At 38.2% G+C, this 15,528-nt stretch overlaps 1 protein-coding gene across 3 annotated transcripts in view; it reads left to right on the plus strand.

The window, feature by feature from the left end:
* Positions 1–15,528, plus strand: part of runx1t1 (RUNX1 partner transcriptional co-repressor 1) — a 74,286-nt gene that overhangs the window by 31,195 nt on the left and 27,563 nt on the right. For all 3 annotated transcript variants that reach the window (XM_032580834.1, XM_032580835.1, XM_032580833.1), the window contains exons 2-3: positions 10,275–10,412; positions 12,736–12,977. In XM_032580834.1, the coding sequence (XP_032436725.1) occupies positions 10,275–10,412; positions 12,736–12,977 (380 nt within the window). The remainder of the gene's footprint in view (positions 1–10,274; positions 10,413–12,735; positions 12,978–15,528) is intronic.

The raw sequence follows: 15,528 nt of genomic DNA on the forward strand, positions 1-15,528 counted from the left end.
TGTTTGAATAATGTGTAAGAACTGTGGCACTCATGTTTTAAATTTTAAGTATGTCCAAAAATACGGTTTATTGATCAAATTATTAATACTACAATCTGAAATGTGTAAAAAGGCAATACTGGAGCATTATTTAGCTGTAGTAAATAATGTAACGCTGTGCTTCAGCATTGACATTGTGGCAGGGGTATAAGATTTGGTGGATCTTTAAGGGATTTTGAATGTACTTATGCTTATACTTATGCCTCACGGTGATAGACGGATTTTTACATTTTGTGCATATTACTAAAGGCTGACACATTTGTATAATGTGAGTAAGAAACATACAGGACTATTGTTTTTTTATGAAAAAACGAGGAACCTACTCTGTTCGTCGCTTTAACTGTTGAACATAGTAAATACTTCCACAGCATGTATGCGTGAATTTACTGATTTTCTTACGTTTTTGTAAGTCAAACTGTATCACATTTGTAATTTTATTCTCTCCGTATTTTTCTTTGCATTACTTTATCTCGAAGGTTTCATTTACCTTCTACCTGGGCCTGTATTTTCTGCCTTTCATTTCCATCGCCGGTCTTTTGCTTTTTAGCATTCCACAGTTAAAGTCTGCATTGCAACACGATGTGGTAGGAGCGTGTTTGATTTGAGAGAATGCATGATGGGATCTCTGTGAATCATTTTTAATGTTACTTAAATGGCTGCTTCCTCGCTCTGCTACTGAGACTTTATTTCAACAGATGGGTTAAACAGACATTACTATAAATCTGTTGTTTAACGGTTTGTTTCCATCAACGAGGGGTTCGAGTGTTATTCACCATGCATGTTTTACTGTCCAGCATGTTTGTGAGAATGTGTTGCGTGTTTTGCAGGGTGTGCGTCAGTGTTTGTCAGTGTTTGTGGGACTGAGCAGATGGCGTTCAGACCTCTGCGTACGGTCGAGAAATCTCCTTATGTTCTTCTGAAACAAAAATGCAGATAAGGTGGGAGCTGCGGAGGACAGTCAGCACTGATCAGCAGCAGATCTATTCCCATCGTGGGCCATTAAGATGCGATTCAGGTCACCTTTACTCATGATATAAGAAGTTATATGGTAAGCAGAAAGACTTCTAAAATAAAGTATTAATCTCAGGTAGATAGAGAGCCTTTCAATAGCTATTATACCTCTGAATTATTTTTTATGGGTAAGAAAAATCAATTTAATGTTTTCCCCTCTCTTTGCATTAATAAAAGATAAGCGCGTAGGAGAGCAACATTTTAGAGGAAAGAAACAAACGATATTAATGTTTCATTTAGTGAGGCTTGAGTGAGTGTATAAAGCAAATATTTCATAAAACCAAAATAGAAACTTTGCAATGTTGCTCCAAGTGTATATGGAAATGATTTTCTGACCTATGTTCCAGCACCGTTCAGTGTGATGTTGCTGGGAGACGAGATGACTTGGCAGCCACGGATGAGATTTAACAATGCGTGATCATCAGCCTGTGTTGACAATTTTAGGAAGTGGAGGAAAAGATTAAAGAGATGAGGCGGAGTAAAAGAAAAGAGGAGAGCACAACGGCTTGGGTTTTTCTCTGCATCCTGAACCTGTTTGGGAGGGAAATAAAAAAATATGATGGCAATGACATCTATGTGTAGGGGGGGAGGGAGAAAAGAAAGTTTTTTCTGTTTGGTGAGCAGTGTGCGTGCTTGCAGCTGTGTGTTTGAGTGTTGTTTTGTGGGGTTGCGGTAGGGCGTTGCATCCATATATCTTCTTGACAAGCGGGTGGAGTTTGATGGGACATGCTCTGCATACTGCTCCATCTGGCTGGGTATTTGCGTGAACCAGTGTGTGTGTGTGTGTGTCTGTTATGCTTCTTGCATACAGATAGATCTCTCCTGGTTCTGTGCGTACTCAGTCTGAATCTCAATCAGTGCACCTTTCCCTCTGCAGTGCTCCTTTAACATACCTATCCTTTCGTTCTCTCCACTGATATCCATCTCTTGTGTCTGTGGCCCCTTTCTTCTCTCCACATCTGCAAGCAGCCAGCACACAGCGTCATCACAAGCCTCTATCACACCATCTCACTATCACTTCATCTCTTCCATTACCTGCTCTGTCTCTTCACACATTACCATGTACTGGGTGTGTGTTTTGATATGGTACACCCAGAGGTTTCATTCTGCACAAACATTGGCACGCTGTGAACATGAGTGAAGGATTTCTTCAGCTTTGGTGCCTCTGTCGCCTACATTTCAGTGTGTGAAAAGATTACATGACTGCCTGTGTGATCATGGCATATGTACAGAGGCGGACCCGGAATGTTCAAAGCCCTAGGCAGAATTTATTTTGGGGCCCCTTTCATGCGGACTATGCTTGATCATTTTTTTTGTATTTTCTATTTAGCACATAATTATTGAATAATGTAGTTTATGAAAAACATTACTATTATTATTATTACTATCGATAATAATATTTGTAGCAGTAGTACTAATAGTATTACAGATATATTTCAAAATAAAATCCTCAGTTATTATAGTTTAGATTGTTGCAGATTTTGCTAGATAAAACGCAATGTTAGCCCTTAAAAATAAAGCTCCTATAGTTCCTTCAAAATAAAAAGCTCAACTTTGTAATTGTAAATTGTAAAGTCAAAACAGTGATAAGAGAATGTTTCTGTTGATGTTTTGAAAAAGCTTTCAAATTTTCAAAGTAAAAGTTATACTTTTTCATCGTTACATTTTTACAAGGGTATCAACATTTCTGCTTATTGTTATTGTTATTGCTGATCTACTGATAAGCTCTTATGTTGTCCGTGAAACTCGGACAAAAAAATCCATAAACCACGTTTAAATTAGAATTCTGCTATATTCAAAGTTTGAAGGTTTTAGTAGTAAGTGTACAACTGTTGCATGTGTAAATCTGACCTGTGGGAATTCAGCCCTAGGCAGGACTTATACCCCCAGGGTAGCCATAAAAACCCACATTTTCCCCCTACAGAATAATGCTAATTTGTTTCTAATTGATGCATACATTTGCCCACACTGACTGTAAAACTCTCCATGCTGCAGCCACCAGCTCTTACCATGCCATCCATCCATGTTCTTACATCCATGTCCCTAGTGGGGTCGGGAGAGGTGCTGGTGCCTATCTCCAGCTAACGTTCCAGGCGAGAGGCGGGGTCACCCTGGACAGGTCGCCAGTCTGTCGCAGCGCAACACAGAGACAGACGGGACAAACAACCATGCAAACACACACTAGGGAGAATTTAGAGAGACCAATTTACCTGACAGTCATGTTTTTGGACTGTGGGAGGAAGCTGGAGTACGCGGAGAGAACCTGCACATTATTACTCTTACCATGCACCAATGTCAATTTTACTGGGTTAACTTATAAAAAAAGAATCTCACCTGGCACATTATCTCGTCATTCTTTGTGTGTTAAATGGCTAAAATCATATCTCACAACAAGACACAAACAAGCAAATATAATTCTGGCTCATAAAGTCGTCCATGCAGATTGTTTGACATTATTTCCTGGTGATATTCTTTTTCAAAACACCAAGTGTTCGGTTGTGTTGCCTGTGCTTCACAGGGTGATTTGAATACAAAATGACCCCTGGCTTTGAGCGCGATGATGAAATATACACCAGTTTGATATAACATTGTATTTTTGCCTTGAGTATTGGGTTAGCAAAGTCCTCTCTATAACACGGTGAACTGCTTCTCAGGGACCACGCTCTCCTAGATAACGTTCATTGCAACAACCTTGTTTGAGGCAAGTGATGTAACTTGGATGTAACGTTGGAAAAGGCATGAATCTCAAGTCAGTAGGGGGATAAAAATCTCCTTTCTTTGAGCTTGGCTGAAAGAGAAGCACGAGCAACGGGGAGGAAAAACAGGCAAAGAAAGGGAGTGAAATTTTACAAACATCGAGGATCACGTAATCATGGACGACGCAAACTTGGCTGATGTAAGTGTGAAGACATATCTGTGTGTGGCAGGTAGTTGTCCGGGGTTCTGTCTTGTTTCTATGATTGATTAAAGAAGTTAAAAATCCAAACAGCTCAACCTTTACTTTTATTTTTTCAGAAGAGGTAGCCTTTTGTAATCATGGTTATGAGAATAGAGACAGGTTGGCTTTTTATTATCTTTTCATAACAGACAAAGTAAAGGCCAGTACATGGCGGCTTTGGACGTCCCCAAGGGCAAAGGTAACCAAGCCTTTCAGTGATTCCCAGTACAGCTGCTTTAAAGTCAACATTAGGAATGATTATGAACGATTATTTTTTTATTTAAATTCCTGCTCAGTTTTTTTTTCTCACTCTCAGCACTTATCAATCTCACAATCAGGTTCCAATCAAGGGAAACACTTCTTTAAACGGTAAAAAAAAAAAAAAAAAAAAAAACTCCCCAGCAACTTGCAAGTGATTCTCATGTAAACAAAACAAACATGAGTTACTTTCTTTTGGGGATTCCGAGTCACCCTTTCGCCAGTTTGTGTTCACTGTTTCATACCCATTTTGTTTAAAAAAAGTTCCATTGTGTTTAGAAACAAGTTTATATATATATATATATATATATATATATATATATATATATAAATTGTGATCTTAGATATAATCCTAAAACTGTCTGTATGCAATTTTCTTATTGTTATTGATTGTGGTTAGAATCACTCTTTGGGCCAGATTGTGATCCCCTGATCAAACTCAAAATAACATTAAAAACCTTCTGCTGGTAGAAAAGGGATGAGAGGAAGTGGCAAAATATTCATCATAGTCTTTTTGGCTATTTTTTTGAAGGCAGTGTCAGAGCAATTCCTTATCATATGTAGATCATACGAATACATAAGTCACAAGGGGACCAAAAACCAAAATATTCAACATCATTCGATGATAATTAAAATCACCTGTATTGGTGACTGAAAAAAAAAGTTGAATATATGAATACAATAAGTTGCAATGGTAAGCTGTGGGTGTTAGTTTATTTTTGCCATAATAAATTATTTGTTATCCCAGGCAACCTACTCTATATTGATTTCTGTTTATAGTGTGCAAAGGTCAAAACAAATGGTAACCAATCCAAAATTGCTCTGATGTTGAGTGTTGCATGTAAAGTTGCAGTATTAATATTCTTGCAAGATTCTTGATGTTATTGTTTGCACTTTGATATGTTGGAAATAGTCCAATCTATTTTCTGTTGACTTTAGAGTTGGTCCAACTTATTTATGTATTTATTAAAGATTCTTGAGAAAACTTGAGTTGCTTTCAAAACGTAAACATTGTTGAAAGCACTTTTTATTTATTCACGAACAAAGGATTGTTATTTTCCAATGCAGATCTAAGAGGTTTAACTAAAGATAAGTTACTGTGGGGAAAATTTTGAAAGTTTAGTAGATTTTGGCATGTCCATGAATCATTTATTCATTTGAGAACTAAGTAAAGCAAGTGTGTTGCATAGGGACCTCACAAAGCTAGAAACAGCCATTTTGAGATCGAACTGTGCTGTTAATGTAAAACTTTACCAATAACCATGACTATATACGTTACTCTTAGTTACTTTAAGTAGTTAACCTGAATTGCCAAACAATTGAATTGCATTCAGTCCTACTAGCATGTAAATCCAGTCTGATATCAACTGATTCAAATTCCTCCCATCAGCTTTCATAAGTTACCAAAATTAATTTACTTGTGTTTATGCTTATGATGACTGGTTCCTGTCACAATAAGTTTTTTTGTTTATTTGATAAACAGTACAATATTGCCCTTCCTAATTCCGTACCGTCGTTAATCAAGAGATTTTGGAATTACTTTAAATTACTGGATGTCAAATCCAACACAAAATAGGTAGATACAATTTGATATATGTTCTATTCAAGATGCTTTTCTCTTACCTAAAAATTACCAGATGACTCAAACTGTAAAGGTATGAAACTGGCCCAGCCTTTGGGAGCTTGTGAGTCAATTAAAATCCAAGTAACTCTACTTTATTATGATAGACGGGAAACGATATGCAATGAGACACCATCGCAGCACTTATAGTCTCTTGAGTATATCTTATTCAAACCACCTCATCTACCAATATTTGTACTAAAAGCTCTTTTATGCTGCAGTAGATAAAGAAAAAAAAAATCATGAATGGGGAGGCTAATGCGAGTCATTTATCTCTGTCATCTCCAGGCGTGATTGATAGGTTTAGCACCCCTTCTGTCCAAGTGAATCAACACATTGAAGAGACTCTTCTGTTCCCTCATATCTAATTGCTGCCTCTTCAACAACTGTTCTCATCCTCTTCAATCCATTAACTGCTGGACTACAGCACTTCTCAGAAGTCATAATGTGAGTTAGGTAAAGTCAAAGCACTCATCGCCCTCCCTCCACCTTCCCCTTTCCATTAAGGCTCTGCACATCAATACCCGTCTGTCCTGGACTGCCATCGATTGGCCACAGATCTGGTGCTTGCTTTCTTTATGATTTTATACAGTAACAGGACTAATAAATGGACAATAGCTGTGCAGTCGGCCATTAACTTTTAACAGATGCATTAGACTGGACGAGATGCCCCATATTTCAAGGTTGTTTAAGGTTGCGTTTTGCTTCTAAATTATGCATGCAGAAGCAAGTGCTTCATGTGGTTCAGCAATCTTCTATAGCTGTAATAAAATGAGAGCTTGTCTGATTGTTTGCCTGCTCCTGTCTTAAGATATACACGCCATATTCATGGGCACAACTCCGTCAGTTGTTTTCAATCACCAGCTTGAGTTGTGTGACGTATTTTTATTTTTTCCAATTTATGTTGTTGACCTGAATTCCTATTGATTCAAGAAGCACAGCAATTGCAGTGAATGGATGCCACAGGCCTTGTTGGTTAGCATGAATCCATCGATTTTATTCCACTTACATGCCGTGTAGTGCACCCAATCAAATCAGACGGCGAGACGGAGCTGTTTGTAAGTCACACAGTTCATGTGTGTGATAACATGTTATTGTCTGGAGGCTCGTGCGCACAGGTTTTTACACCAACTCATTCCTTATCCTTCATCTTCGTCACCTGAGGGACCGCAGATGAGTTTCAAAGGCTTGCAGGATTTGTCTCTCTTACCTCATTGCAATCATAATGCTGACCCAGGTGTTATCTACCAATGATAAGCCTGTAACCAAACTCATCTCTTCATCCAATCACAAGGCATGTGTTAAGGGGATTTTCAAGATTAGTCTTTCTGCTTAAAATATTCAAGTTTGGCCAGATATTTTGCTTAGAAGAACATAACTAGCTGGAAAACCACATTTTATTTTTTCCACATCCTGAAACCGGAAGCCAATTCTGTGACCATTTTATACAATGAATGTAGGAACTGCTTTCTCTGTACAAAGGTGTTGTCACACATTTTTTTCCCCACAAAACAAATATTAATGATCAGGAAAAAATAAATAAAAATGCATAAAAAATTCTAATAAATTTGGATGATTAGTATACTTAAAAATTGGTTGCATTTTATTATCAAGTGTTTTTGATGTCGAAAACTCTCAGCTGGGTGAAATTTGTAATTTGCTAGTGCAAGATGCAGGATAAGAGGGTCACAATATCAAAAATCTTATTTTTCTCAGCAAGAAGCCATCTTATCTTAAATTTTAAAAAGAAAGTCAAACCAAATTTACATTTGTCCTCATTCATTTTTACCACAAAAAGGTAAAAAAAAAAAGGTATTTCAGTTCAACATTGTTTTTGGTTTTAAAGCAAAAAATCTGATTGTTTTGTTTTTTTTTTTAGTTTTTGATATGAACATCCAACTGCTGTTAGTTACACAAAAATGAACAGATTGGGTGAATGTTTTAAAATGTAATAATCATTGAATGGCCATCATTCCACCTGCTGATATCATACTTCTTCTGAAAAATGCAATCTCCCTTCTGTTAGAGAGATAAATATGTCACTTGAACTACATTGTAGTGACGTAAGTTTGTCTTTTCATTTTTAGATTTTCCGATGAAGATTAAAGTAATTGCTCTCAACTTCTGAATGCTGATTTTCTGCTCCTCTTTATGACAGGAACAAATGAACTGGGCCAAAATGACCCCACAATCAGGAAAAGTAAAACACAGAACAATTAGCAGCATGAGCTCAACAATATATTGGAACTGAATAATCACAGCCATGTGTGAAACTGTGGCTTTACTCGATTTAATTGGCCCTTTAAGCATATACAGTGTGAGGTCTTTCTTGTTTGAAGGGGAAATGATGACTTACCTGGGGTCATGATTTCCAGCTATCTTTTTTTAACGACCTTGTATTTTCACAGATCATGCTGTAGTAGGCAGTGATAGTTGGCTACTAGAGGCAAGATTTATTTCTTCTGGCATTTCTGCTGAATTTGTTAAATACACAAGACAAGTTTATTGTGTCAAAATTAGAGGTAAAGCGTTCTTTGTCTGGCCTGGATGGAAAGTATAGAGAAGGGTTTTGTGCTTTCATCACATTTTCCCATCAATCCCTAATTTGTATCGACTCTTGCAACACATATTGCATCATATCAGGTAGTTTAGGCAGTTATATTGTACTAGGTTCTGGCAGTGTAATCTATTAAACCATAAACATGTCTTAATAGTATGTTAAAAGATTTGCCTAAAGATTTTAGGTTTTGTTTTGAAGTTGGCTGTGCAACATGCATCACTGTTAAAAATATCATCCAGTCCACCATAAACAGCGTGGAGAACTTTTTCTAGAAAAGGCTTGTTGTGCTTTTTCATTGTCAATGGTGTGTTTTCTGATATTGCTGAGTTACAATAATCACTGTTACCAACTGTAACATTGTATAATATTAAGAGTTAATTATCAAATTTATTTGAGGAATAATTGAGTTCAGCCGACTCTCTCACTCCCAGCAACAATCAGGATCACCCCGTTCATCGGACGTTTTGAAAACTGCTCAAAGAGAAAAATATTCCATCAAGTGAAAGAAGTGCAATATAACTTACAATCACTATTTTCTGATTGTCCGAAACCTAATTCTCAGTTAGAGTTCACAAACCTTGCTTGAAAATCTCAAATCTTTCACACACTTACATCATTCTCATTCTGCTGTCTCTGCAGCCGGTCGATGTGTACTTTAGGATAAACAAATATGGTCCAACAGGGTAAATGGAAACCAGAGCTGTGGAGCAAACATCTCCATCTCTTGCCTGTCTCCCTGCTGAAAGCCAAGTCAGTGTGACTAAAATTCTTAGTCATGGTGCGCCGCGGCTGCTGGCAGCAGGGCTTGGAGCTAATAGGCTCAGACTATCCTGCCTATTTCATTTCACCTAAGCTTGACAGAATGACACTTTGGATTCAAACAATGAAATATAGCACACATCCCTAAACACAGTGGAGGGTCCAGTGGAAAATGTTCATAAGTGCTCCCCCACACCCTAGCTGTAAAACAGGTATGACCTGAGTCCAGATAGACCGTCTGTTTGACTTCTTCACCATGTTGCATTTACTCCAGGGCTACAGCAACACTCTCGTTGTTACAGAATGTACTTTTGGTTCACCTTGTAGCTTTCCTTTTCTTGTCTCCCTTCGACTTCTTTTCTCTTTTCTCTGTCTTTTTTTAATATAATTTCCTTTCCAAAATGTGCCACGGAGACATGATTTGATAACAGTGTGTTGATTCAATGACAGCCTTGTTACAGCTTTTTGCAAAAAGAAGCTCAGTATCTCCGCTTGCACAATGAGGGGCTCTGCCCTTATGTGCACTGCAGGACTCTGATAAGGTCTTGTTGCCGTTCCCATATATTCAATATGTTGTGTTATCGCCTGAACAGCAAGCAACTGAATTAAGTGAAAACAGACGTATCAGAGAAAATGTTTTGGTTGTGACAATGAGTTTTATCTGTGAAATGTCTCCTTTCTGAGCAGATGTGAATATAACTTAGAGATACAAGAATTAAACTGTGGGAATGAGGGTGCGCATTAGTTTAACTGTAATGAACGATGCAGTCATTATCTCCGGGTTGGAGGGGTGGGGATTTGTGGGGGGTGGTTTTGTAAAAGTGGGGGTGTGTTGGAGGGCAGTATGATTGTTTTGGGTGACACAATGTGTGCTGGAATCAGAATCAAACTCCTCTTGTAGAGCTCATTTACACAGCCAATAGGTCACATAATGCACATGCAGCGCGGACACGTCGAGATCAAAACCGAGTCCGTTTAAAATTCCTTGCAGGTTTCGTCATCGATTCATATTTTGGCCTCGTCTCGTGAAGATGTTTTCTTAACCGACCAGTGTTGTGACCTCTGCCTCTGATTTTGTCTTTCATCAGATCGCACTGGGAAGCGTTCCACCATGCCCGACTCACCTGCGGATGTCAAGACACAGTCCAGGTTGACGCCCCCTACCATGCCACCTCCACCCAGTACTCAAGGGGCAGCCCGCAACAGCTCCTACACACCCACCACATGTGAGCAGCGCTGTAATTCTGTATCACATAAGTCAGCACTTTGCTTCTTTGCAATGAGAACAGATGAAAGAAAAGGTAAAAATAGATGAAGCAGCAAAAATTGATGCCATACCAGGATTTCTGGTCATTTTTTAGCTGAAGCTGAAAAGCAGTTGTCAGAAGATATTATGTATCTGCTTTGAGCATCATTGAAATAAAGTAACTGTGTGCAATATTTTTAACATTTATTGTATAAGTAATTATATGACTACAATAACTTAATATGCACTCAGAAAATGTTGCTTAGAATTGTTTTGGAAGATCAGGGGTCAAAATCCCAAATGTTTCATAAGTTATGTGACTCAAATGTTGATCAGAGCCACATTTATTGGAAGCAGAAAATAATATACAGTAATTTTTGATAGATTACAATATCATTGAAATGTTACTTCAGAAACAGTATATAGATTAATTACACACTGACTGATGTTTTCAAGTCTGTATTTGTGTTAACTAAAACTTTTCCACTTACAGACAATGAAAACATAATATTTAAGATCAGAATACTAAATTAGACCAATAAAAGAAAAACATATTGAGAAATGTGGGCTTGTGTATGATACTGACTTAAAGGATGTTGTTTTCAAAAGGCAGTTTTAATCTGGCAAGCGAGCCACATCGGAATACATATTCTAATTTATTGAATGACTGCAGAATTATATTCATCTCTATGGAAGATTTTAACATTTTATGGCTTTTTATCTCCAGAATTTATGAAGTAAATAAGTTACAAATGGTGAGTTTGCCAGTACAAAATGGAAGCAGGAGGAAATGTAATGGAAAAAACTTGTGTCTGAAATGGGGACACAAAATCACAAAGGAACATACAGACCCAGAGTAAAATGCCATATTTTCCAGTCTAACTTTTTTTCACCTTATTACCTAGTTTTTAGTCTTTAAAGCAAGCCTTTTTAAGAGTTCGGGTCAGAAACTTCACTGAACCTCAAATAACAGCAGAACCTTAACCCACCCCTAAAGTAAGACCACAGTCGACCTGAACATTGTCTTAATTTCACCTTCGTTTTGAAAAATATTTATGGATGAGCTGACTCTTCCACAGGAGAGCTCCATGGGAAGACAGCTAAAGTATGTAAATATTAAAAAGGGGGTTAACATCACCTTAAGACTTTATTATCAAGTTGCATTGAGTCTTTTCCGTAAGGCAGAGCTCCCTCTGCTAGTTCATTAACACCCACGCTTACAAACTGTTGGAGCTTTGCCATGATACGCACATCACTGGTGATGAGCAAATTATACCCTTGTATTCTCTCAGAAGTAGATACTTAACCACTTTCATGAAGAGCACTAGAATCAAGGAATTTGAAACCATGTGGCTCAAAATGCTTCAAGCTCTCTAGTCTTATCTAAGCGGAGCTCCTTCTAGTCTGCAACAGAGTCTCTGTTTTGTTCTTTTCCAGCTTCAGACTTTCCTTGCACCCCTTGAACTTAATTTATACACATTTTTTTCTAGCCTTCTGTCTCTTTCTGCTGCAAACACTTGCACCCCACAATTAACGTCGATGCTTCCGTGCAATGAGGGAGGAAAGACCTGGCTCTCTCATTACCCATGCCAACGGTTTCTTTTTTTTGTTTTTTTGTTTTTTTTACAAAGCAGTGCGCTTTGATTTCCATCCGCCATAATTGTCACCAGATGCAGTTTGAATATCTCGTCTCTTTACAGTGGCGTCCTTGGACGGCGGCCAGAGGGGGAGTGAATGTATCGCTAGTCAGAGACTAATCTCATTAAAGAGAGAGCTTTATGTTGCCTTGTATGTCTTTGTACATCGACTCCCCCAACATGAACAAAGACACGCGACTGCTGTAGTCTCACTCTAGTGGGGGTCCCTCTGTCCCTGCTTGTTTAGACTGCAGAGGAGAAGGAAAGGGAGAAGGAGGAGTGAGGAGGTGAAATGTCTCCCAAGTGCTTTTCTGTGGGGATGACTTAAGGGATCAGAAAAAGCACAGAAATTGCAAACAAATGTAGAGAGTGAAGAGTGTTAACAGTGGAGCGCACATTGCTTTGATTACTCGCTAAAACTCGGTGGATTGGATGAGCTGCTATCTGTCGCTACATAAAGTGTGTTTGTTCAACTTATTAATACCGTTATCTCATTTGATTGGTCTCTTTTTTGAAACTCTTCTTATCTCCTTGCCATAGTTAAAACTTGGATGGCTTGTACGTTCCTTCGAGAAAAAACATCCAATTTTTTTGTGTCCTTCAATGTGAGATTTCAAAAATGTCAAGAATTAAGTTTCAAATTCTTCTCGTCTTTGTTTTGTGCAGTGACAAATGGCAGTAGCCACTCCCCAACGGCCCTCAACGGCGCGCCATCTCCTCCGAATGGCTACAGCAACGGCCCCAGCTCATCCTCCTCATCTTCGCTGGCCAACCAGCAGCTGCCACCGGCTTGCGGTGCCCGGCAGCTCAGCAAGCTCAAGCGATTCCTCACAACTCTGCAACAGTTTGGCAACGACATCTCACCCGAAATCGGCGAGCGAGTCCGCACACTAGTGCTGGGACTAGTGGTAAGTGTGTACGAGAATGGTGAAAGGGTTAAATGACTCCCAGAATAACTTTATTTTTAGAAGATACTCAGCAAGAATAACATGTTTAGTATTTCCCACTGAACAAAAAAGTGATTAAGAGAGCGCCTGTCGTTCATTAGTCACTTGTCATTCACAGTAAGCTGTTCTTTAATTGCGTTTGTACAGCAAGATTTTAAATACGCTAGGAATGTGTAAATGCCTTCTGTCTTAAGTGCTTTAGCTGACAACTTTTGTAAATTAGTTTTACATAAACAATGATGTAAATCAGTGTGCAGCTTGGTTCAGATCTCACCAAACAGCGTGTTATTACTGTTTCTTTTAAACATTGACATTTTAACTTTAATGAATACTGAAACTAGCACTATCATTTTACTATTTTATTCACGTTTTGCTGGTATTTTTGTCTCTGTTTTTTACCATATTTGGAGTTTTCTAATTCTCTTTAGCATCTCTAATCACTGAGTTGTGCCATATATTACGTTGCCCTGAAAATCTATTGTAAGATGAGTTTTTTGCACAACATTGCTTTCAGGTTGGCCTGATCTGTTACCTGTCTGGTTTTCCTAACTTCATTCAGTTCAGCCGGAAAAATGTAATTCTAGACTTTTTATTAAATGATTGAACTTATATAAATTACGAGTTGTGTGCGTTTCACACAGTCACATTATAGAATATGATTTCATTTTAAATCCCCTTCTAAACTAAAGCCATATAACTCAAAGAGTTTTATGAAAGGCTTGGTACAAATGAATAAATTAAAACACTATTTCAACCTTATATCCGATGCAGCACGAATGAAGCCTGCAAGCGTAAAAACACATTCAACCAACTGAGATTAGATAAAACAGATGTGTTCTCTAGCTTAGCCGACATGGATATATCAAGGCTGCGATCAGAGAAAATTTGAGCTTAATGAGCAGGGGGATACCGAAATAGTGATTGAATGTTGTGCTGAAAAGAGGAGGAGGCAGAAGAGATGAAGAGGAGAGAGGGGGAGATATTTTCTTAATTAACCACACAGAGTATAACCTGCTTTTGGCTTTTTCTATGTTTATTTTTCTCATCGCCTGCGTACGCACATGCCTCTCCTGTGTCCTTTTGGCTCGCACACCTCCCCACCACATATCTCTCTGTTCTCCCTCTGTTTCATCTCTGCTATCAGCATCTCTGTGTCCCTCCTCCTGCCTTATTGAAAAGAGTGACACTGTTAATTAGTCGGTTGCGTGCAGGGGAGAGGGAGAGACGGAGGCTCAGGAGGTTTCACTGGCTGTCAAGAACAGCCCCGACGCAATCTGGGCGAACAGATGTAAGACTGAATGCAACAAAACTCAGGTCTGGGAAATAATTCAGAGTGCGAGGAGGAAAAATAATATCGTCTGCTTTTTCTTTTTTTTGTCACAGTGCCTGACTCGCTTGATTCTTTTTTTTTTCTCTCTCTGTCTCCCTTGTTTGACTGTTATTTTGCAAGTGTGCATGTTAAGCTCCTTTGTCTACTTGGTGCTAAAACTGAAAGCCGTATTATCAATCATTAAAATGGAAACAAAAGAAGATACAATCCAGATTTTACATCAACGTTTCTGTTTGTTATTAAGCAGAAAGATCTTAAAGTACAAACACGGATATAAAGAGATCGTTTTTGACTGCTGGGGGAAAAAAATAGCAAGAATAGGAAATTAGAAGGACATGCTTAGTAAAATGATCTCAGTTCCACTTGTTTTATCAGACATATGGTAACAACTCTGAAGTCAGGCTCAAGTAGGTCTTGTAGAAAAAATTATGTTAAAAAAATAAAACGGCGGCAAAAAATACAGATTATTTTTTCAAAAGCAGAGATGTTAGCAAAAAGAGTTATGGCTTTCTTGAAAATCTCTAGAAGTGGCTAAAAGATTTTAGAACCTATTAGACATTTTGCAGTACGACATTCTAATCCTCGGTTGGCAAAAGAGCCTGTCTAGTGAAACCATACATGTGCAGAGCATGAAAATCTCCAGAGTGCCACATTTTGAAGCTATTTTTGAGAGAAAATAAAAGAAGAAATTACAAGAATATAAAAATTTGAAACTTCATTTTAATTCCCCACCTCTTGGATGGATGGATGGATGGATGGATGGATGGATGGATGGATGGATGGATGGACGGACGGACAAGCTCCTTAAAATTTTGAATGGACATTAACCTGGAAAGATGGTAATTTTGAATGAAATGAAAGGCTTGGTGTATTTGAACACATATGGAGGTACTCTGGAGAATCTGCTCACATCTGATTATGACTGCAGCTTTTGTTTGCATGTTTATGCTGATAATGTGTTGTGATGGACCTGATGTCAAGGGAAATGTTCTGTAAGGAAAAAATTAAAATGGCCAAATGCCCAAAAGCTTTTCTTTCTTTCTTTTTTTTGCACCAATGAATGCACACCAGGGTTTATTCATTTCTGGACTGTTGTGTTTTGCACTTGCTTATTTTCAGGATTCAGTTTATTTTATCGTCAACTTTATGGATGATTGCAGGTAGCCAAAGGATCCAGCAAAG

Source organism: Xiphophorus hellerii, chromosome 13 (assembly GCF_003331165.1).
Source record: "Xiphophorus hellerii strain 12219 chromosome 13, Xiphophorus_hellerii-4.1, whole genome shotgun sequence".
Classification (NCBI taxonomy): domain Eukaryota; kingdom Metazoa; phylum Chordata; class Actinopteri; order Cyprinodontiformes; family Poeciliidae; genus Xiphophorus; species Xiphophorus hellerii.